General features: G+C 44.3%; 1 protein-coding gene across 5 annotated transcripts in view; it reads right to left on the bottom strand.

Annotated features, from left to right (window-relative positions):
• ttbk1a (tau tubulin kinase 1a) overlaps positions 1-22,011 on the bottom strand; it is a 41,260-nt gene that overhangs the window by 11,213 nt on the left and 8,036 nt on the right. For all 5 annotated transcript variants that reach the window (XM_035520825.1, XM_035520826.1, XM_035520824.1 and 2 more), the window contains 9 exons: positions 21,583-21,723; positions 21,012-21,116; positions 15,649-15,714; positions 15,456-15,548; positions 15,196-15,321; positions 14,843-14,997; positions 10,305-10,509; positions 10,088-10,185; positions 8,074-8,599 (listed from right to left, as the gene is read on the bottom strand). In XM_035520825.1, coding sequence (XP_035376718.1) covers positions 8,074-8,599; positions 10,088-10,185; positions 10,305-10,509; positions 14,843-14,997; positions 15,196-15,321; positions 15,456-15,548; positions 15,649-15,714; positions 21,012-21,116; positions 21,583-21,723 — 1,515 coding nt within the window. The remainder of the gene's footprint in view (positions 1-8,073; positions 8,600-10,087; positions 10,186-10,304; positions 10,510-14,842; positions 14,998-15,195; positions 15,322-15,455; positions 15,549-15,648; positions 15,715-21,011; positions 21,117-21,582; positions 21,724-22,011) is intronic.

Genomic DNA, 22,011 nt, shown 5'->3' with positions numbered 1-22,011 from the left:
TGAAGACCTATCGAAACCTGATTACCACTGCTATCAAAGTAAAAGTGCACCCATATTGTATTACTTAAGGATTGACCATGTGTACACTTAAAAAAAATGAATTTACATTTTATCTACTGTGACTTTCAATATCTTAAAGTTCAAAACATCTTATGTTATCTTGACTTCAGCATTTACACCATAAAAATACTTTTGATATGCTTATATGCCCCAAGGTAATGGGATTATTTCCTAAAGTACAGTATTTTACAGTGACATAGAACACCTAAATACTTTTTTTGACTTAAGAGCATGCATGCCATTAATTGGTTATGATTTTTTGAAAAAAAAAAAAAGGAAAACAATATTCTTTCTGTGTTTAATATCATTTTAGTTATACCCAGGCCTTCCAAGATTGTCTAGATTACATACATAGAAAAGGCACAAAAATGCACTGCAGAATTTTCCCTTTGATATTAGACAGTCAGCTTGTGTTTTTTCAAGTGTATTCCAACATACAGGTTTACTATACAATACACTTTATACAACCAGATTACATGCTTTAACTACATAACATTTTATGTATACTTGCATCTTATGTACACACACACACACACACACACACACACACACACACACACCCACACCCCTACATACATACAGACACACACATACACACACACACCCCTACATACACACACACCCACCCCTATAACCTTATAGAAAAGTTTAAAATACATGCTTTACCTGTATACAAGCATACTGTACAGTTATATTGTGATTAAAAAAGAAAAATCTTAATTCAAATCCCAACCATTTTACATAATTAGCCAAACAAATTTTACATAATTAGCCAAAGAGATGTGCAGATTTTATTCATTCTTTTGATTCACCTGTCTAATGAGAGGCATTTCTATTGTACAGACAAGAAAAGCTTGGGGCAGCTTGTTTGGTGCTTCCCTTTCATTGTGTAAAAGTTGTTGCCATTGTGTAACGCCGAGTACAGTACAGTACAGAGAAGCAGCATTTAATCCAAGTCCAACAGTACTTTCTCTGTCGGTTGTTTAACTCAGTTAACTTAGAATTCATTCTTTCTCCAGCAGGTCTATTCTGAATTACCTTGCAGTCCAAACCCTATAGCCCATCATTTAGCATGCAGCTGACACTTACCTACAATAATTTGTTATAAGAAATATTTTGTTCTATTATGACAAAGGCATTTTGTGCAAGTTTGATAATATTTGTAAGAATGTAGATATGTGAGTCAACATGAAATAATCACATTTGTGACCATTTATAATGACCAAGAATAACTATAAAAAGCGTTGTAAACCTTTAACAATAAGCTGTGAAGATTTGCATAAAGCAGACATCTTACTGACAGACACTGCAGTGTTCTTTAACACTATGGAGGACACAGAGTGGTAGATGATGAGAAATACTGGCATCGAGCTCACATTCGAGCTGAGCATTTCCTGTGTTTTGAATAGACATGGAACATTTTCTTACATTCGAGCTGAACATTTCCTGCATTGTGTATAGATGTGCAACCCTTTCCACAGTGCAGATCTCCCCGGTGCCAGTCCTGAGCCAAACCAAGTTTCAAAGCAGAGAAAAAATATATATATACAATGTCTAAGGGACTCCTATAACTGGGGTCAGTGTGAAGCATATCTTTACCTCCTGAATTGGTTAGATTACACCATATCTATTATTTAAAATAAATATCTTGACAAGAAATGAAATCAAAGGTAGATCATTCTTTACCAGAAAACATTCCTTTGTTTCTATGTGGTCTTTGCCCAAAAACGTGCATAAGCTCCCTGTATACTAAAGACATTTGAGAGATTGTAGTTTCTTCACATGATATTGCTATTTTTGATTTTTTTTTAAACCCCACAAGGCGACTTCTGTCATTTTGTTTGGGGTGGGGCAGGGGTCTCCGTAAATTGCCCCGCTCTGTGAGGAAGACTGTGAGCCCATGATTGGCTGATAACACTACAGGCTCCAGTTTACCACAAGAACCACACATGAGGGTATTTAAAACCTTGTGAAATTATGTTTTTTACAAAGTGATTTTATTTGTACACCAAGCAACCGAGCGTGATTCGAGAAATGTGTCATTATGTAGTATTTCCACAATAAACAGATATGGATGGATATGTGATAATGTGGGAGGTCTATGGTTACAGACAGTGTTGTGTCTCGGTGTGTTTTAGAAACGCCTTCCGGGACACACTGCGGTAAATCAAACAAACGTGTATGTGCAATAGACGTGCAAGAGTTAACAGCCTGTTTGCGGGTCACAGCCAATACATTCACATGGAAAAGCCAGGGCTGTGCTATTGTTAGAATCATACAGCAGTTTAGCAGCAAACAGTCACCATAGCGCAAACAACAGCTCAAACGACAGCTCAAACGACAGCTCACAAACATACACGAGGAAACGAGACATTTTGGCTTATGCGCTTGTCATAGTCAGTTTGTGCCTTCAAGATGAACAGAGCAACGCTTGTCGTTCACATGTGTCTTGCACTTTCTACTTTTTTGCATTGAGAATATGAAGAATGCTTGCAGAGCTTCCAGAAATGTGCAGGCTTAAACCAATATACAAATCGGCAGCTAAAGAAACCCAGGAAGAAGTAACTTCTCTTTAAAGTTATTTTTTTCGTGCTTTAAATCAACAGGAACTGCACACAAGAACCTTTGCTATTTTTCCTATTCCAAAATTTCTATTAATTCATCAGTAACAATGTATTGCGGTTCAAAAGTGGAAGTTTATCAACCATGTCTTGTGCAGGCTATCCGCATCACACATAAACTAAAGGCGCTACTGCACACAAAGGGGTCGCTCCCCATTACACATGTGAAACATGCCCTACCTGCATCCTACCAGGGAAACATACTCACGACTGGCTACTAGAATACTCTGATGCCGCGGTGAATATGACATGAGAAAATGGCTTGCTTCTTTTCCTCCTATCAACAGCAGGAAGTCAGTTCTGCACCACTATATATATATATATATATATATATATATATATATATATATATATATATATATATATATATAGAGAGAGAGAGAGAGAGAGAGAGAGAGAGAGAGAGTGTGTGTGTGTGTGTGTGTGTGTATGTATGTGTGTGTGTGATTTTTTTTATTGCGACAATCTGCATCATCGTTCTACGAGGCTACAAGGACAGTACAATGGCTCCCTTGTAAAGTGCAGGAGTGAGGTACAGCAGCCTATGAAATGTAGCAGCAGCACACGGCTCTCAGAGGTCACCCCAGTGGCCCACCGGCTCTGAGGTCACGCGATACCGCAGCTAGAGAACAGTCATTCGACAGCGGCCATGCATTCCAACCTGACGCAATCAGAGAAACACCCCACAAGAACTACACACCGTTCTGTTCATTCAGCTTCTCACTAGGGCAGCTATCAACCTAGAAAGGTTAGGGTGCGGATGCACCACCCCACTGGAACGCGTCGCAGACAAGGTCTCGACACCCAGTACCAATTTAAAGAGACGGCAGTTAAAAGCAGAACAGGATGGACGGGACTCGGCGCTTCCACACACCGCTCTGCTCTGCACCAACCTGGGAGGTCATCTGCAATCAGTCCTAAATTCAAAGCCTGAACCACATGATGCAGTTCCAGTTTTAGAGCACGATATGAAAAAGCTTTTCTCTGCCCATTAGGTGCATCGTGACTCTTTGGAATTAAGGCTTCCAGCCATTTCTTCACGTCCATTATTCACATTACTTGCATATTTCCTTTGTGAGGTGAAAAGCACCTTTATATCAAGCAAAAACTACTGGTATTTCAAGACATGAAAAAAGTCAAAATGTTGATGGCTCAGAAACAGTGGCATAGGTACACCAGGTACAGTTTCAATTAAAATATGGCGTTATGAAACTGACAAAATGTCTGTTGTGTACATCTGCTGGGTAGCTGTCGTTTATCTCCTATTATGATAAACTAAGCCAAGCTGTGAGGTATGCAGAAGACGAAAATGATCATGTTGCATACTGTTAAACGTCATCAGTTCTAAAGTTCACGTTTGATTTAAGCAGTGCAAAAAAAAAGTGTTAAAATAAATCAACAGGTTAAAAGCACAGAGTGTGGAAGACAGTAAGACAGCATTGCATAAACGACTCTGGGCTGCTCACACATCCCTGTTCCTATGACACTGCTGTCCATTTAATGCTCAGAGCCAAGATCATGCAAAAAAATGATAGAGGTGCAGATGATGGATGTTCTCCAAATGCAAAAATGAAAGAATAGAAACCAAAACAGCCTCTATCCTCCACGTGCGACCAGTGTTAAGAGAGGCAAAAGGAAATGTCTGTATGCAAAGGACAGACCTAAAACATTTTTAAACCGAAAGCACGTTAATGCATGGCTTTCCCCTAAGCCTAGGGCAGGCCTCGATAGACATCACCCCAGAGTTTATTGCATCAGTAGGAATCCACGCTCCCTTAGCCTGACAGGCATTCGAGGCGCGTCTCCGGTGTCTTCTGAGTGAGAGGTCCTGCTGAAGGAACTCGCCTCAGCTGGTCTTGTTCATCAGCTTAGCCAGTATCTGCTGGATTTGTGCGCGGGACGTGTTGAGCATGGAGTGACGGCTGCGTGGGCTCCCAGGGGTCGGCGGCAGGGGCCCGTGGCGACGGGAGGCGGGCCGCAGGTGGGCGTGGGCGGGGCTGCTCTCGGCCGAGCGGCTGCGCTGGATTAAGGAGGACCCGGGGTGGGGATACTGCTCGGTCTCCAGTGTGGAAGAAGAGAAGACGTAGGAGGCCAGGCGGCGCAGCTGGTTGGGGCGGGGAGATGAAGGTCTGCTGTCATCCACCTGGATCAGAGCGTGACAGAGACATAGAGGGTTAAAACAGCAGGAAAAAGAGGCAAAGCCTGTATTCTGACACACATGACCTCCCAAAAGGCATGCAATAAGGAGAGACAAACACTTATAAAAAAGAGAGCAGCAGAGTCTCTTGCCCAGGATCTATACTACGTTGCCTAGAAACAAGATCTAAAAACAGACAAGCTTTTTTTTAAGCAGTTTTGGTTGGGCAGCCAACTTGGAGAGCCTCTCTATAGGCTGTAGATTTTTCCTTTGCACATCAAAGATCCAGCAAGTTCTGCATATGTCCACAGACAAGACAGTGATTCTGTAACTACACTTCTGTAGTCTCCCTTAATCGATGCTGTCTGAGACCCATCACTGCCACTACACACAAACACAACACACAGGGGAATAAAGATGGGGCAAACATGGATGAAAATAATGACAAAAAAGAGAAACAATATTAAAAAGAAAAACTGAAGTGATCTGATGATACAGAGAGAAGGGACCATCCTAAACTGTGCTTACCCCAAACACCTCTTTCTCTCTTCAGGTACTGGTCCGGCGACACCCAGGTACTTTCTCTTCAGGTGAAATACGCGCGTCATACTAAAGGGAGCGGTTATGTACGAGAGGCGGTAGGAGACTGCTCGGGGGGGGGGGGGGGGGGGGGGGGGGGGGGGGGGGGGGTGGTTATGCAAGTCCTCTGTGGGGGGTCTCTGACTCTCGCATGTTAGGAAGCGACTGGAGTCGCATGCTGTGACAGAAATTCACGTGGCAAAAAGCGTCGCCGCGGGACCAGTTTGACCCAGAGCACTGCTGCGTTGCGACTCAATGAAAAATGGGCCTGAACATAAATAAAGATTTTATGGAGATGTTTATTAATAATTTACTTATAGAGTAACTTCATTTTTAAGCAAATTATTTGGTTTTTAATCTTTCTCAGGAAAACTATTTTTTTACGACTTCTAAAATCAAGATGTTTTATGAATACTTTCAGTGTGGAAAGACCATAGACCCAGGAAGTACAAATGCGTGTCAATATCATGACACAAAACACAGAACTAAATTGAAACATCTAATTTCTGATCCTATCATAACTATCTCATTTTTGTCAAACTGCAGAAGACAGTATGGAATGTACATTTATTCATTTAAGCTTTGCTGACCCCTAACTAACTGCTGAACAGTTTGCCATTTAATCACCACTTGCTTCAAACAGAACTCCATATTTAGTTTTCTGAAGCTATTTTTGCCTTACTGAAAGCATGTTTTAATACATCACAAGAAACAAAGCTTGTGTATCTTGTACAACAGTTTGAGAAATACTAATGGCCTTTGATATAATTACACATTTATCTGGGACAATCTGAGATCTCCGAAAGCAGAAAAAATCCCGTATATTTACATGTCATGGATTATATGGCACTGAGCAAGATATTTTTATACTGTAGAGTTTTTTTGTTTGTTTGTTTTGTACATAAAAGGTGCAACGATGTCAATATCTTACATTTCCTTTCTCATCACAAATTTTTATGTCTGTCTGAGTGACTGAATTTCAGTCTAACTTGCAGTGTTTGGATAGAGAATAAAAGCACTGTTTCTAACACGTTTGGACATGTGTAGATTAACACTACTGTACACTTTATTTCATGAGTTACAATAAATAAGTGTGCCCCAATTTAATACTTAATGCTAAAAAATTTGAATGTATTAATGGTCATCCATTAAAAAACAAAAATCTATTTTCCTTGCTTAATTTTCATACAACATGATAGGCTGCACCATGGTTCACTTTCACAGTGAAGATCTGGTTCACTTTCAAAGTGAAGCACCCTTTCATTTCTAAGAAACTGTCTCTCTCCAAAGTTAATGACGACCCTGCATGTCACTGCATCTGTTAACAGCAATAACTTGCGGTTAGCCAATGTGCATTGTATTGCCATTGAAAAAAAAATGACAATTTGTGGTCAAGACACATTAGTGCTTGCAGCTAAATCTGAAAATGCGGGCAAAAGAAATAAGACAGTGAACATATTCAAAAGCACAAAATATCATACAGCCGCATGAATCGCTCAGGTATAAAGATGAGCAGAGAACGGAAACCGGCAGGGGCAATTATCCTGCCTTTTACACCCACTCGTTCTAGTGTTAGCTTGTTGATACGTCCACACTCATTCTCACATCCCATCCATAAAGCAGTGGAGAATGAACTATGTTGGTATATGATGAAAACCAAATGCTGATGTCAGAAAGAAAATAAGCAATGAGTCTGTGAGAGAGAGAGATAGACAGACAGAGATAGTGAGCGAGTGAAAGAGATTGAGTGACTGTGTGAAAAGGATATATATATGAGAGAGAGAGAGAGAGAGAGAGAGAGAGAGACCATACACACCACACAAAAACAAAAATATGCAAACACTCCACCCATAAAGTTCCATGACACATTTGCAGGACCTATAATCCGTATAACCTCTATTTCTAACCAAAGTCCATTTGTTTCCCATGTTGCTGCTACAGCAGTCAGTATGTGTTACATCAGCCACACCAATCAATACACAAGACACTAATCAGCACTTGCCACACCAATCCACACACCTTCATATCCATCACAATAATCCAAATGTACACCACACTAATTACTACGTACATCATATCAATTAAAACACGAATCCTACCAATTATTTTAAAATCAACACCAATCATACCAATTACACCAGTCAACACACAGGTCACACACATCCTACCTTTCAGAACCAATCATACCGATTTACACGTGCTCCACACCATTCAACAGGGGTGTCACGCTAGATACTAGATGACATACACATCTTGCAAATTATGCTGATCAGGAGCAAACACCATGCACATCAAGCCAATCACATGGCAGAGGTTATAAAACACCCTACAAATACTACAATAATACTGCTAACACTTTACCCATGTTCAAATAAATACTACAAAACTTCACCCACTGGTATAAATATGTATATTTCTGGAACTTCTGTTTTTGATCCCCTGGAAACAGGGACCTGACCCCCTATGTGACCTGCAGCTAAATGGTCAAGCATCTGCCCCTTAATATGTAAAAGCTCGAACTGGCCGGAGAGCCTGAGTTGAACCCGGTGCCTGAGGCAAACTCTCAAAGGAGTTGATCCTGGACCAGCTGCGTTCTGGCACCGAGGCTACCCGAGCACCAGGGAACACAGGCCAGCAGCCAGCCCGGAGCCTACGAGGATGAAGGGGTGCTCATACCTGTCTCTGAGGCGTGGATTCGGACTCTCTTCGCCGGGTGCGGCTAGAAGGCAGCGAATGGCAGGGCGACTGTGCGGGGCTTTCCACCGATGTGGACTGGCCCCTCCCACTCCGCCTGGATGCCTCGCCCTCAGTGGAAGGCAACATGCTGCAGGTTGTCCTCTCCCCGTGGGCCAGTTTGGATCGCATGGCCTGCTGCCTCCTTCGGTCCTCCCCCTCCTCCAGGGGGCGCAACTCTTCTGGCTCTTCATCCGTGGTGCCGGAGGTGGTGGGTTCCGCCCCCAAGTGGTGGTGGAAGTCTCGAAGCTCCGCCTCCTTGTCGATCATGACCCATTCTTTGCCGTCGAAATCCTCCTCCTCGGCCAGAGGCACGGAGCGGATGAAGGCGTTGCTGTGAGCATCCGGGTCCACCGCTGAAGCCTCGTTGCGGCAGCGATCGCCACGGCAACCGTCGATAGACAGCATGAGGGCGGGTTGAGAGGAATAGAGGTAACGAGAGGGAGAGCCCAGCATGTCCACCCGAGACCTGGACAAACGTCACAGCATGGCACTCACTGCAGATATCCACAAAAACTGTAGCACGTGGACATCTGGTAGTTCAGCAGGGGGAGCTATATCCAACTCTGCATTCAGACTATAAAGAGAAAAACCTCAAATAGTCTAAATCAGCGGTATTCAAATCTGGACCTCAAATGCAAATCCAGTCCGTATTTTGTAGGCGATTAAATTAAATCACTGGTAGTTGATTATATGACTCATGTAACTGGTTGGCCACTATGTAAAATCTAGACGACCAGGATCTGGAGGACTACAGTTGGAATAGCTCTGCTCCAAATTCTCCCTGAAAAAAATTGGCTAAATAGTGACACTTTACCACACAGCAAATCAATACAAATAACCAATTTCCAGTTAAGTCACAGTAGCAGTGTAAGAGTTGGCTCCAAGCCACCAGAGGGAGGCTGCGAGTCCGGCACACCACTAACACCCAACAGCTTAACACCCAACAGCTGGGCTAGACCTTATATAAGCCCAGTGACCCAGTCATTCAGTGCTGGGTCTTTGCTAAAGTTCTGAGCCAAGCTCCTAGCTGGTATTGAGGCCTGTGAGCCCCTTGTGCTACACCTCACTTCTTGTCTGCGAGGGTGTCTGTGTTTTTACACGTCCCCTCCTCTCTCCAGTTTGTCTCTCTCCCAAGGATTCCCTTATCCATTCAAGTTGCTCCCCGTTTTCTTGTTTTGTTTGGGAAGTTTTAGTTTGGTTTTCCCCAGTGCACTGGGGTTGCCATTTCTTCCCGTGGCCTCCTTTCTTCTCTATTTTTCCACACTTGGCGTGGTGTTTAGTTTTTTCCTTTTGTTTTACCTGATCCAAGATCTAACTGTTCTGCACACGGGCCCACCATTGTTAGAGTGTGGTTGCTCACCCAGTAGGCTGTTGGTGTCACCATCTAGCTGACCTGGGTTTGAGCCCACCTTAAAAGTAGACTGAAATATGTCTTTTAATCAGGGTTTAGTTCACGTCCTTTTCTAGAAAAGCAGGATTTTGTTTGTATTCAAACCTACAGCAGATCGCTAAGCACTAATTTAACTATCTACTCAATAAAAGCACGGCACATATCAGCTCCAGAGGACCGTGGATATCTGAAGGTTATCTCTGTTATCGGGAGCCTGCAGGTTTGGATCCTGTGGCCAGGAACCCAAGGGAGTAGTTGGGATAATAATGCAGTTGCTAGCTTCATCGGTTTAGAAGCAAACACATTAGCCTTCCCTCCAGGGCTAGTGGTGTAACAACAACATGGGAAAACAATGGACTTTAGTTAGCACTAGAGATTTAGGATTAGACCAAACTTTGGAATTAAAAAAAAATAAATACATGAATGTAGACATCACTCACAGCATCATAGATAATAAAAAACACACCACATTTTTAAACAAGGCTTTCAAGAGTATATAAAAAAATGTGGTTCAGTGTTTATAAATCCAATCGGACTGGATATTTGGTCATATTCACTTCGTACCTGAGGGAGCGCACTTGTGCACTAGGAGACTCCGCCCCTCCCCCACCTCTTTGCGGTGATGCAGGACACACCCCTCGGTTACCCTCCTCCTCCTGACCCTGACAAACACAGAATAATCATGGAGTTACATAACCAAGCAAGAGTGTACTTCTGGTTTTACCTGCACACATGGACAATGAAAGTGTTGCGCTGAAGATCGAGGTCATTCATTGGCCACCTTTCCGAGGCTGATCCGAAGTTTGTTGCGGTTGAAATCAGTGTCCTCCCATGTCTCACCATCGGGGGGCACCTGGCTGCCTTCGCCTGGCCGGGCAGCAGGGACCGGGGGTGCGTTCTCCTGGTCACTTAAGTGCTCGTCCTGTAGGACGTTATCCGTGTTTTCTCTCTGGAGGTCTCCTGGGACTGTGGTGGCATTTATGGCCCTGTGTGAAAAGGTTCAATTTCAGTTTGGACATAAAGAGAGGACTCAATACAAAAATCTCAGAGTCATATAAAAACGGGTCAAAACATTTGTCTTCATCTGAATCCAGTTATCAGTTATTTGACAAGTTCTTATACTGGAACCATAACGCCGGGGCCTCATTTAAAAACTCAGTATGCAGCTGTAATAACCAAGTATACTTCTTTAATGACCCATTATAGTGTCGCAATAATCCAGTATGCTGCTATAATAATCCAGTTCACTGCTGTAATAATCCAGTATGCTGTTGTAATGGCCCAGTATACTGCTGTGATAGACCAATGGAGCCGCACATCTTCCTAGATAAAGGGAACCTGCTTACTTATTTACTTATTGAGCAAAAATGTCCTACAGTCATTCTCTTTATTGTAAAAGTCTCTAGGAATATGAATTCATATTCAACTTGATTCACTTTTTTTAATAACACTTTTTATATTACGCAGTGCCACAAAACAGCTTTAAGTGGGTCTATGTCTCTCATTAGCATACCAGAGGTGATGGTTAAAAGGAAAAACTCCCTGGGCAGGATTAAGGAAGAAACTTTGGGAGGACCACACCTCCAGAGGGAACCCATCCTCCATTGGACAGCCAAGCCAATAAACAGTCCTTTCTTTCTACATGATGTATAGCACATATAGCTAGTTTAGTACAGGTGTCAGCTTCTCCAGCGGGTCAAGGGTGGGTGAGCTGTTTCTGCAGCTGAGTCAAGAGCAAATTTCAAGGGGTAATTAAAATCAAGTGTTCCAGTAAAAAGGAAGACAATCTGGGGTGAGTTTATCAGGCCTTCCATGTTTCAAGAACCAGCAGGCAGCACTGAATGAGAACAGTGTGCATAATATTGATGGCAACGCGGAAGCGTCTATTCTCTAAAAATAACCCTGCCGTGTGTCTGAATTTTGCTAGACCACAAAAATAAGCCAGAAGCCTTTTGGAAGAATGTTCTGTGGACAGATGAATTTAAATATCATTTTTTGGTTTGAATGAAAAGCGTTATGTTTGGCGAAAGCCAAGCACTGCATTCTGTTATACATGAGGGTGGCTGTATTATAAGGGTGGTAGTAGCATGTTTGGCAGTGTTATAAAGGTGGCAATGTCGTGCTATTACTGATGGAGCTCAGAATTCTTAACTGTACGAGCAAATTGTAAAGACTGCACAGGATAATATCTGGGTATCTGCCCATGACCTGAAGCTTAACTGTAAGTAGGCTATACATTTTACAACAGGTCTGCTCTAATTCTGTGATGTAAGTATGTTCATACAGACACAGACACTTATTATCAAGTAGTAATTATTCTAGCCAAATAACTTTTGACTCTAAATGCCTGTCCTGAACACACTGTACTGAGCGAAGCCCCACACCTGTTCAATCCTTCCTTATCGGTTACCCCTCCCCCGTTACCAGAAACGCTGATCTCCCGCACGTACAGGGCACAGATCAACAAGTCATCCACAGGAGAGTCTCAAGAGCGTGCAGGGGTCCTCTACTCTACATATTGGTCACATATAGGTCAGTTAAGGATTGGTTGTGGTTTAAAAATATCACAGAATAAGAAAACCCCCTGGATATTAAAAAGTAAACATTAGAACTGTGTGTCATTCATGTAACAGGCTTGTTTGATTGGTTTTAGGCATGAAATGAAAAATGTATCATCATCTCTGTGAATACAGTGAATTATAAGGGGTCACAAGCTTCCTAGTGGCACAGTAACTGACAACTGCTAGCTAAACAGAATGTGACTTGACATGAACCTTCAACGTGTATGATGGTCAGTGGTGAGATAACAGGATCCAGTTTGTTTGTTTTTTTACACCGATTCTCATTCTGAGGCAAACTAGTGAGTATTATAACACGTGAGCAATACAACATGCTTTAAACACCGAAGCCAATATGTACCATGCTCACCAAATCCCACTGCAGAACATATAGCTCATACTGTGTGTGTCTTTTTTGACCTTGTTTACATGCATCAGTGCCGAGCAGGGTTCGGTTCTGCTGACGCTGAAATTCTGTATCCTGTGGTAACTTTGCTGCATCGGTTTCTGTGAGATTTGGGGGTTCTTGGACTCTGTGGGTTGTTCTTTTCCCAACACATAACCACAACTAACTGCATTAGGTGGTATGCTAGGCTTGTGTGATAAATGGACAATTATGCAGATCATTTATATGAAGCTTTTTTTCTTATTAATATTGCACATGAAACCATTGTGTTTTCCTTAATCAGTTATTAACAGTAAAGGCTAGATATTTGAATATTTCCTCCTTCAGTACACCAAGTGGCGATATTCACCCTTAATGCCCTCTTGGGGAAGGAAGACGTCATCTAGTTATTCACTCACAGAACGAACCCTCAACTGTTGCTAGTGCTAACATTTTGAGAGTTAAAAAAAGGGTTATCTTATTATTCTGTGATTTACTTTTAGGCCATATAACAGACCAGAGGCACGGCTCGCTAACTCGACTAAATATTGTCAATTCTTAAACTATGATGAGCATGACATTTTTATTAAATACATATCTTTACTCAGATGGGAATGAACCTTTTCATTTCTTCATGGTAATCCTCCATATGGGGATAGAGAAGAAAATTGTGATAAGATTTCTGGCCATATCACCCAAGACTAATTTGTGTTCTCTCTGCATCTTGATGTCAGAAAGCTGGAAATATGTATTATGATATAAATACAACATGTGCAAAATGTTTAAAAGGTACTGTATGTAGTACTGCGTAATGTGTACTGTGCTCACTGGCGAGATGACGCAGAGCAGAGAGGTCCATCTTGCAGACAGCAACACTAAAGAAGTATCTAGAGAAGTATCTAGAGGTGGCACAGAGGTAGTGCACTCTGCCCATTACAGCAGCTCACAGGAAGAGCAGCCCTTTGCCAAATAAGAGGATGATATATGATGAAGAACAAGATGATGATGATGATGATGGTGATGATGAAATGAAATGAGTGGGTCTGAGTAGGCAGAGAGCGTCTGACCAAGAAAACGGTCAGGTTAACCTCCTCAGCCATTCCGGGAGCAATAAGGGATCTTCAATGCCGCTGCCAATGTGGAGCAGAATCTGCCCAGTAATACGTGTGTGTGTGTTTGTGTGTGTGTGTGTGTGTGTGGGGGGTGGTTGAGGGGCAGATCTTAAAGATATAAAGAGCGATAGAAAGCAATTCTTCTTGTGTTTGTTTCACCCTATATATCAATATCATGTTGCGAAAGGATGGTTCAGAAGACAGAGGTGCATCAGTGTTCTTTCCGAGGGATTAGGAGAAGACCATATTTGCGTCCATTTGTGTGCACACTTAGGCATTTTACTATTTGTGTTGCATTTGTAACAGTCCTACTCTACCACAGTGATATGGCAAGTATATTTCTTTGTGTTTTTTTTCCCACCATAGCTGCAGTAGGCTGTGTATTTATTTTGTGTGTATCTGCCTTACCCCAGCATAGCTATAGCAGGTTGTGTATTCACTGTGTGTGTGTGTGTGTGTGTGTGTGTGTGTGTGTTTGTGTGTGTGTGCCTTAGCGCAGCAGAGCTAGGGAAGGTTGGCAAAGTCAGTGTCAAAGTCGGATTTACTTATATAGCGCTTTTTACAAGAGCTGTTGTCACAAAGCAGCTTTAAACATGTCCGAGTCCGAGCCCCCATTGAGCAAGCCAAGGGCGACAGTGGCAAAGAAAAACTCCCTAGAGTATGAGGAAGAAACCTTGAGATGGACCAAGATTCAAAGGGGGGGGGGGGGGGGGGGGGGAGGGACCATCCTCCTCTGGCCAACAACAGTGGATGGCTGTGTGTTAAGAAGTATGCATTGTGTGTGTGTTTTACTTCAACATAGCTGCAAGAGATTGTGTTCAACATTACTGCATTGTGTGTGTGTGCCCAGCATATCTACAGTTGTTTGTGTTGTTGGATGTGCTGCATTATGTGTATGTATGTGTATTTACATATATTTGTGTGTGCGTGTGTGTGTGTGCGCTTGTGTGTGCGCGTGCGTCTTACCCCAGCATAGCTGCAGTAGGTCGTGCGTTTGTGCGCGTCTTACCCCAGCATAGCTGCAGTAGGTCGTGCGTTTGTGCGCGTGCGTGCGTCTTACCCCAGCATAGCTGCAGTAGGTCGTGCGTTTGTGCGCGTGCGCGCGTCTTACCCCAGCATAGCTGCAGTAGGTCGTGCGTTTGTGCGCGTGCGCGCGTCTTACCCCAGCATAGCTGCAGTAGGTCGTGTGTTTGTGCGCGTGCGCGCGTCTTACCCCAGCATAGCTGCAGTAGGTCGTGTGTTTGTGCGCGTGCGCGCGTCTTACCCCAGCATAGCTGCAGTAGGTCGTGTGTTTGGCTGTGCTGCGGTGGATGTGCTGCTGGCCATCACAGAGTCTGTGCAACTCTTCTCCCAGTCATACAGCTCATTCTCTGTGATGATGCGTTCCTTCATGCTGTTCTCAAACACCGACATCAGCAGCTGCGCACACACCCAAATGCGGCATCATGCCTGAGCCAGCAACCTCCCGCGGGCAGACAACACAGTGCCACACATCACGACGCAATGCTGCGTCACTTACGTTCACTAAACCACAGCATAAACCACAGCAGACGTAGCAGCAGTGTGCGTAGGGTGGGTGTGCCGCGTGCTTGCGGGTGGAGGCAAGGTCTGCAGTACCTGGTAGTCGGGCTTGGTGTAGTAGTCCAGGCTGAGGACGTGTTCGAGGAAGACGTGGAACTCTGAGGGCATGTGCTTCAACAGCATCCTGTGGTCGTAGCGCTCCTTCACCTGCCCGACCTGCTCCTGAACACAGCCGGGCAGCCGTTACAGAGCACCCACCCCTCAACCACACCCACATCCACCCCACACACACTCTACGCCTGCGCACATTCCCAACCCATAACCCCCATTCTCAGTACTCAGCACTGCTAAGGTACCTTGTCTTTAATTTTTCTCCAGGGCAGTTGGCCAACGGCAAACTCCACCAACATGTAAAACAGGGACCAAAGGTCATCATGGCGACCCATTTCCTGCAGGGAGTATCAGGAGAGACGTGTTACATGCCACTTAAATGCACTGTCTGTGTGTGTGTGTGTTAGTGTGTGTGTGTGTGAGAACGAGCACACTCACTTTGTTTTTGTGCGCATTGACTGATGCGTAGCGGACGGTACCCCGGAAGCCAGCTACATTTCTGGGCTGAAGCACAAACACAGCAGGTCAAAGACAGCAGCCACGCAAACCTCAAGCACGTGCATGCGCGCGCATGCACACACACACACACACACAGACACACACACACACACACACCCCGCAGTGCTAAAACCTACCCATCTCCTCACACACACACACACAGTTATAAAAGAATGTGTGACCCGGCCTGGGGACTAAGTGCATTATTCGGATCTTCCTGTACACTGAATAGGTAAAGACGTTCTGAGATGTGTGTGTGTGTGTGTGTGAGAGAGAGACTCATGGCAATATTTTAAGTATAAAAATGATAATTAACTAAGTTTATTAAATCTGAAATATATTTGTCTACAGTCTTCTCTTGAAAAATAAGATTCCTACCACCAATCTTTAAAAACCTATTTGGGATTAAAGTCAACAAATCTATTCATTGTGCAGCAGCAATCTGGAATGGCTGGACCAGCGATTTCTAAGTGGATCTGAAATTGTAATCTAGCATCACGGAGTGCAAACAAAAACCTAAAAGCATAAACCCGGTGCTGGCGACAGCTCAGCACCTGCAGTGGTACTGGAAGAGAAGAGCGTGAATGGCTATGCTGTCTGCCTGTAGGGGGCAGTGTTCGAGAAAGCAGGCCAAGTGTGTGGGCAGGGCATGCACACCTGAAATCAAAACTCTGAAAAGCACTAAAACACAAAACAAGACGGTCAAAGCAAAACGGCAGGAAACGATGAATGATCAAAAACACTTAGAAAGTCATACCAATCACTGATAGGAAATCACTGAAAACAAAGGCATGTGATGTAAAAGGGCATGTCAAGAAGACAAGACAAGAAAGTAAATACAACATGAATAAGAGAATGTACCAGCATCCCAGGATCTTAAAGCTGGATTTCTCTACCGGAGATCAGGGATGGAAATTTCCTAATTCACAATGACTCCATATGATCACAATTCAATTGAGTTGTTTTGGTACAATATGGAATTGTATATTTGGAGCCGGCCAGATACCAAAGTGAACTTCTCCTCTGCTCCTCTGACACACAATCACCCCTGGGCTCCCCCTGCAGCTGTTCTGGGATCTGCTGTGGATTTGTTTTGTTCTAGGTTTGGTTTCAAAGCAGTTACTAGACCGTAGACCGCGTGCAAACAAACGCATATGAGGAGCTAAATTAAGAAATGGTCATATGTCTGATTCATAGACCTGCGTAAATCTCCTTTGGGCCACTAGTCTATGCACCATTTTTATTGACACAGTGGGTCCTGGTGCTACTGGGACCTAGAAGCTGAAAGGCACAGAACAGGAGAAGAAGAGCCCAAGGTGTTGCAGCGTCAGCGCAGAAGAATTAGCTGAGTGTGCCATTTCTCTGCAAAAAATCATCTTTTATTCAATAGCATAGTCTTTAAAAATGCATGGAACAAGCAGAAAATGGAACTTGCTAACGGGGAAAATGAAGGGAGGATAAAGAGTAAATACAGCATGAAGATGGTAAACACCACTAACACACTAATAAATCTCTACTAACACACTAAGTAGTAGTTTTTTGCGCGTGCCGGTGTCGTCCTCGTGGCTACTAACAAGGTGGTTCATGGTGTGGAAACAGTGGTGGAGGTCCCCGGTGTACCCTGCTTCTTTTGATCTTCACGGACAGCTGAACACAAGTGCCTGTGGGCATCCCGAGCATCAGAAGAGTGGGACTGAGCCTGGCAGATTCCTGCACTGTGGAGTGGCATACCACCATGTTGTAGTCCCAGTCACTCTGTGTTGTGTGGTGACTCGTGAGCTGGGTAGTGAGCATCTGGTTGAAAGCCTCCACCATGCTCTGAGGATGCTCTGATGATGGAGCAGCACAGTCTTCCAGACACCCAGCCAGTTGCACACCTCAGCCATGACTACTGACTTGAGCTTGTACCAGCAGAGCTCCTCCACCAGCTGCTCTGGTACGAGATATTTGACTCAGGCTTTATGGGGAATATATGCTAATGTCCACAAGGACTGGCATCAGTGGTGAGAAAAGGACTCAGAATGTCCACAAATACCCTCTCCATAGGCATGCTGGAGCAGAGGGACTGAAACAGAGCATGTGACAGTGTATGTACAGCTCCACATCCATGCAGCAGCATTGCCAGTAGAACCTCTGTAGCAGCATTTTGCACCAAAATCAAAAGTCAACTTTATTTATATAGAGCTTTTTACAACAGCTGTTGTCACAAAGCAGCTTTACAAATGTCTGAGTCCAAGCCTGCAGTGAGCAAGCCAAGTGCTACAGTGGCATGGAAAAACTCTCTAGACCACAAGAATGAAACCTTCAGAGGAACCAAGATACCACCATGGCAACCGGCCCACGCACCAGGCCAAACATGGCTTTCCTCAATTTGCCCAGCACAGCAGCTGCCTTGCACGCTGCCCAATCACCAGTTCCTCCCAGACACAGTACAGTAGTCCTCCAGAGTGCATCCGGAGGCTGTTCCCGCCAGCACGAACCGCCTTAGCGATGGACCCATATGGTGCCATGTCCGCTCAGCCCAACCTTCATCCCACTTGGCCCCATCCCTGTGCTAAGGAGAGGTCCGCATCCCAGGGTTACTGGGAACCATGACCGTACTGCTCTCAGCAATCTCTACTCTCTCCTTGAGGTGCGCTTAGTACCGCCACTGTTTGTGGGTACACAGGTGGCAATAAAGGGCATCGACGTTCTCGGGTAAGCATCCAGCATGGTGTCAGGTGGTGAAGTGGTATTCCTGCACTGCCATGATCCACTTCATGATTTGACCTTCGAGATCTTCGAGCCAAGTTAGCGAGGTGTGATCACTATGCAGGATGAAAGGGGCTGGAACACAGCCAGAGTTTTTGTAGCAGTGCGGTTATATTGTCAAATCCGTGCGTGAAACTCCAGTAGTTCAAACCCAAACCCAGGAATCTCTGACAATCACTGACCTTCTTTGGTGTGGTCCACAGCCACCCTGCATATAATTTCGCTGGGCCCATATCTACTCCAGCTCCACTCACAAATTGTACCAGGAAGCTCAGGTACTGCTGGAGTAAACTGCAATCTTTAGGATGGAGTCACATATTCCGACTTAAAAGCCTGGAAAACCTTCTCCATGTACACAATTGCGCCATCGACACTCAGACAATGCACTGATCCTTGGGGATGCTGGCAAACACTCACGCCACTCACTCAAACGTGGTGAGTGCATTACAAAGCCCAAAAGCCATCACCATGAACTACCACAGTCCACTGTGTAGCATAAATTCCATCTTCACTTTCATCCTCTGCTATCTATGGCATATACACTCTGCAGATCCAGCATGTCAAACCATCCAGAGTTAGTAAACTGACTCATACCAGCGTGGGAGCAAGTATGAGTCAGGCTTTGTAACAGCACTGAGTTTCCAGTAGTCCACACAGAAGCACCAACTGTTGTCCTTTTTCTTTGCCAGGATTGCCCAGATGGTGCCAACTTCCTTCTCAGTTTCTGCTCCGCAGCCTCTTTCTTAGTGAACAAAAGGCAACGTGGAGGATGCCGATTCGGTGCAGCATCGCCGGTGCAATGTTCAGTCTTTCTGACGAAGATGTAACTAGAACGATGCGGAAGATCCCACAGCTGCTATTTCTGCTCTTCTGTTGAGCCGCACCCAGTCTGCTGCCACAATTCATGAGTTCATGCATTACTTCCAGTGTCTTGCAAATCTCGCCTTTACTTGCTGCTACCCTCCTTGCTTTCTGCTGTCTCTGTCGTTGATGCCAACAAAGGAGCAACTCATGCACTGCCCACAGACCTAAATGGTCCACCATTCCACACTGTTGCTGCGTGTTCAGCTCTCCCAGTACTGGTGGCTTCGCCTGCAAATTGCTGTGGTGCTTTCAACTCAATAGCATGTCCCGCCCCTGGAGATTCACCAACTGGTTCAGATGTTCAGCTTCAGATGGCAGCATCTCCCATGAACAATGAACACTGCCACAGAGTGCCGACTCTGGCTTTGCTCTGCCACCAGCTGCTGCCACACGGCTTCGCTGGCCTCCTTATTCCCGTGTTTCTTTCCTGAGGTTGAGCACAGCCCCGTCCTCCGGGGCGAGGAAATCTAAAGAGAGTATGCATGCATCCTACACAGGCTTGACCTAAGCCTGGACTGCCCGTGACGGACTTGAGACGGACGGTTGTCACCACCGAGCTGTCAGGCGCGAGAGAGCCACCCTGATCATACCAGCAACACTGGCACGCCTGCATAAATTAGGACGGTGAGCTGAACTTGCGGCAGCAGCCAATCACATCCAAGGTTGAAGTTTGTTGTCTCTGGGGGCTGCCCGTTTCCTACTGGCGAGGTATCCTCTCTTCTTGCACCGCCAGCAAACTAGTCACTCTGTTGCTACTTGTTTGGGGGCCTCCTGGCACACATCGTTTCTTCCTAGGACTCCTCTGACATGGCTGCTTTACACCAAAGATGCCACCTCAGCTTTTCCTGTTCTGGAAGTGTTTCAAGGCTAACTCTTCCTGCGCAGACTTCTCAAATGCCGGGTATGCCTGTTAAACCTTGGTGCTTAGCTGTGTCGCTAGCACGCTTATCCACTTTTCTTTATCCTCCACTTCTCTGGGAGCAGCTGCCTGACCAACAGCATGGTATTAAAAATAACCAGGTCGTTAGCTAGCTAGCTAGATATCTAGATACTGCAGCAGGTTCGTTAACAAACATTATGAATGAAATTCACTGAAAATTCAGCATAAACATTCAAAACTAAATTTGGCTGCATAGTATTACTAACATTGTTGATGTTTTTAGTTTTGCCTGATATCCAACATTACCTCAACTAGCTGTTGCAAGTTAGACAGCAATATGTTACTTCATAATTTTCAATAAAAAAAAAATCCCAATACTAACATATGTAGCTGGACAAATGTACCGACAAAGCCCATGTTTGTTTTTTCTGTTCAGTAAAATAGTGTTACGTGTTTTCTTTCATATGAATGAGACGTGAGGTAGTTGGATACAGTGATGAAAATGTACAAATGTACAAAGGAAAATGACGTGTTGCGCTCCTCTCTCCAACACACTCTCGTGGACTTCCCCAGCTGCAGTTTGCGCTCGCGTGGTTCGGGGGTGGGGGGGGCGTGGCACTGGAAGGAGGGTTGAAGGTAGGGGTGGGATTTTGCGGTTGTAAATTTCCAAAAACTACACTTGCTGGTTTCTATAAAATTGCCTACTCCAACTTTAAAGTACCTGAATCTCAATCCTGTCCAAGAGAAAATGTTCAAATGTTTAGACCTATGCTGTACAGGCAATAAGGGGCAAAAGGTTGTCACGTACTGGTCGGACTTCTCCGTTGGTGTTGATGTACTGTCGTGCGAGCCCAAAATCCAACATATAGCATTTCCTGCATGTGGATGGGAGTCTCCCCATGGCAAAATTAGACTGAAAATAAATATGGAAAAATATTACCATACAGGACACTGAATCATAACATCTCAAGACGTCAGATGAATGTTACTGTTAACATGAAATATTTATACTGTGTATTTGCATTTTTTCATCCAATGATCCATTTTGGGCAAAAATTTGCTTTTATTTTGGCTATAAGAGTATTAAATACAATTAGTATTGATGCATGCTGGTACAGCTGATCAGCAAAGACTTCTGCCATGGGTTTCTCCAACCTCTAGTAAACACTGAACTGAACATTCCTCAAAACCCTTCAACATTTACATTTATGGCATTTGGTAGATGCTCTTAGCCAGAGCAACTTACATATTTTCATTAAGCCAGTGTGTGTGCTCCCTGGGAACCCCACGATGTTGGTGTTGCGAGCAACCGAACTTTACCTGCTCTACCAGGTGAGTTTCTGCCCAAGTGTCTGTGGCTGTGCTGAGGGGACCCATACCGGTTTGATGTCTCTGTGCAGGAAGCCCACAGAGTGGATGGCTTCGATTGCCTCGAGGATCTGCTTCCCCAGACGCAGCGTCGTGCTCATGGTGAAGGTTCCACGTGGTTGACTCCGCCTCAGATCTGCCAGGTTCCGCCCCTGAGAGGCACGGCGCGCCGCACATGTTAACTACGCACCATCTGTGCTAACTACATGTCATACACAATGTATATATACACATCACACAAGCTAACCACATTAAAACCGCAATGCATCTGTATGCGAATGTTAAGCCAAATAGGCATTTAAAAACATTAAACGTATGACAACCATGTGTGTAAAAAAAAAAAAAAAAAAACAGATATAAAATCTACACAAATATGACTTTAAAAAGATTGGAATCATATACAGTTACTTAAATCATTTTTATTTATTGGAACAAGGAAA

This window comes from Electrophorus electricus, chromosome 21 (genome assembly GCF_013358815.1).
Source record: "Electrophorus electricus isolate fEleEle1 chromosome 21, fEleEle1.pri, whole genome shotgun sequence".
Lineage (NCBI taxonomy): Eukaryota > Metazoa > Chordata > Actinopteri > Gymnotiformes > Gymnotidae > Electrophorus > Electrophorus electricus.
Note: the sequence above shows the minus strand (reverse complement) of the source record. Positions and strands in the feature narration are given on the sequence as shown.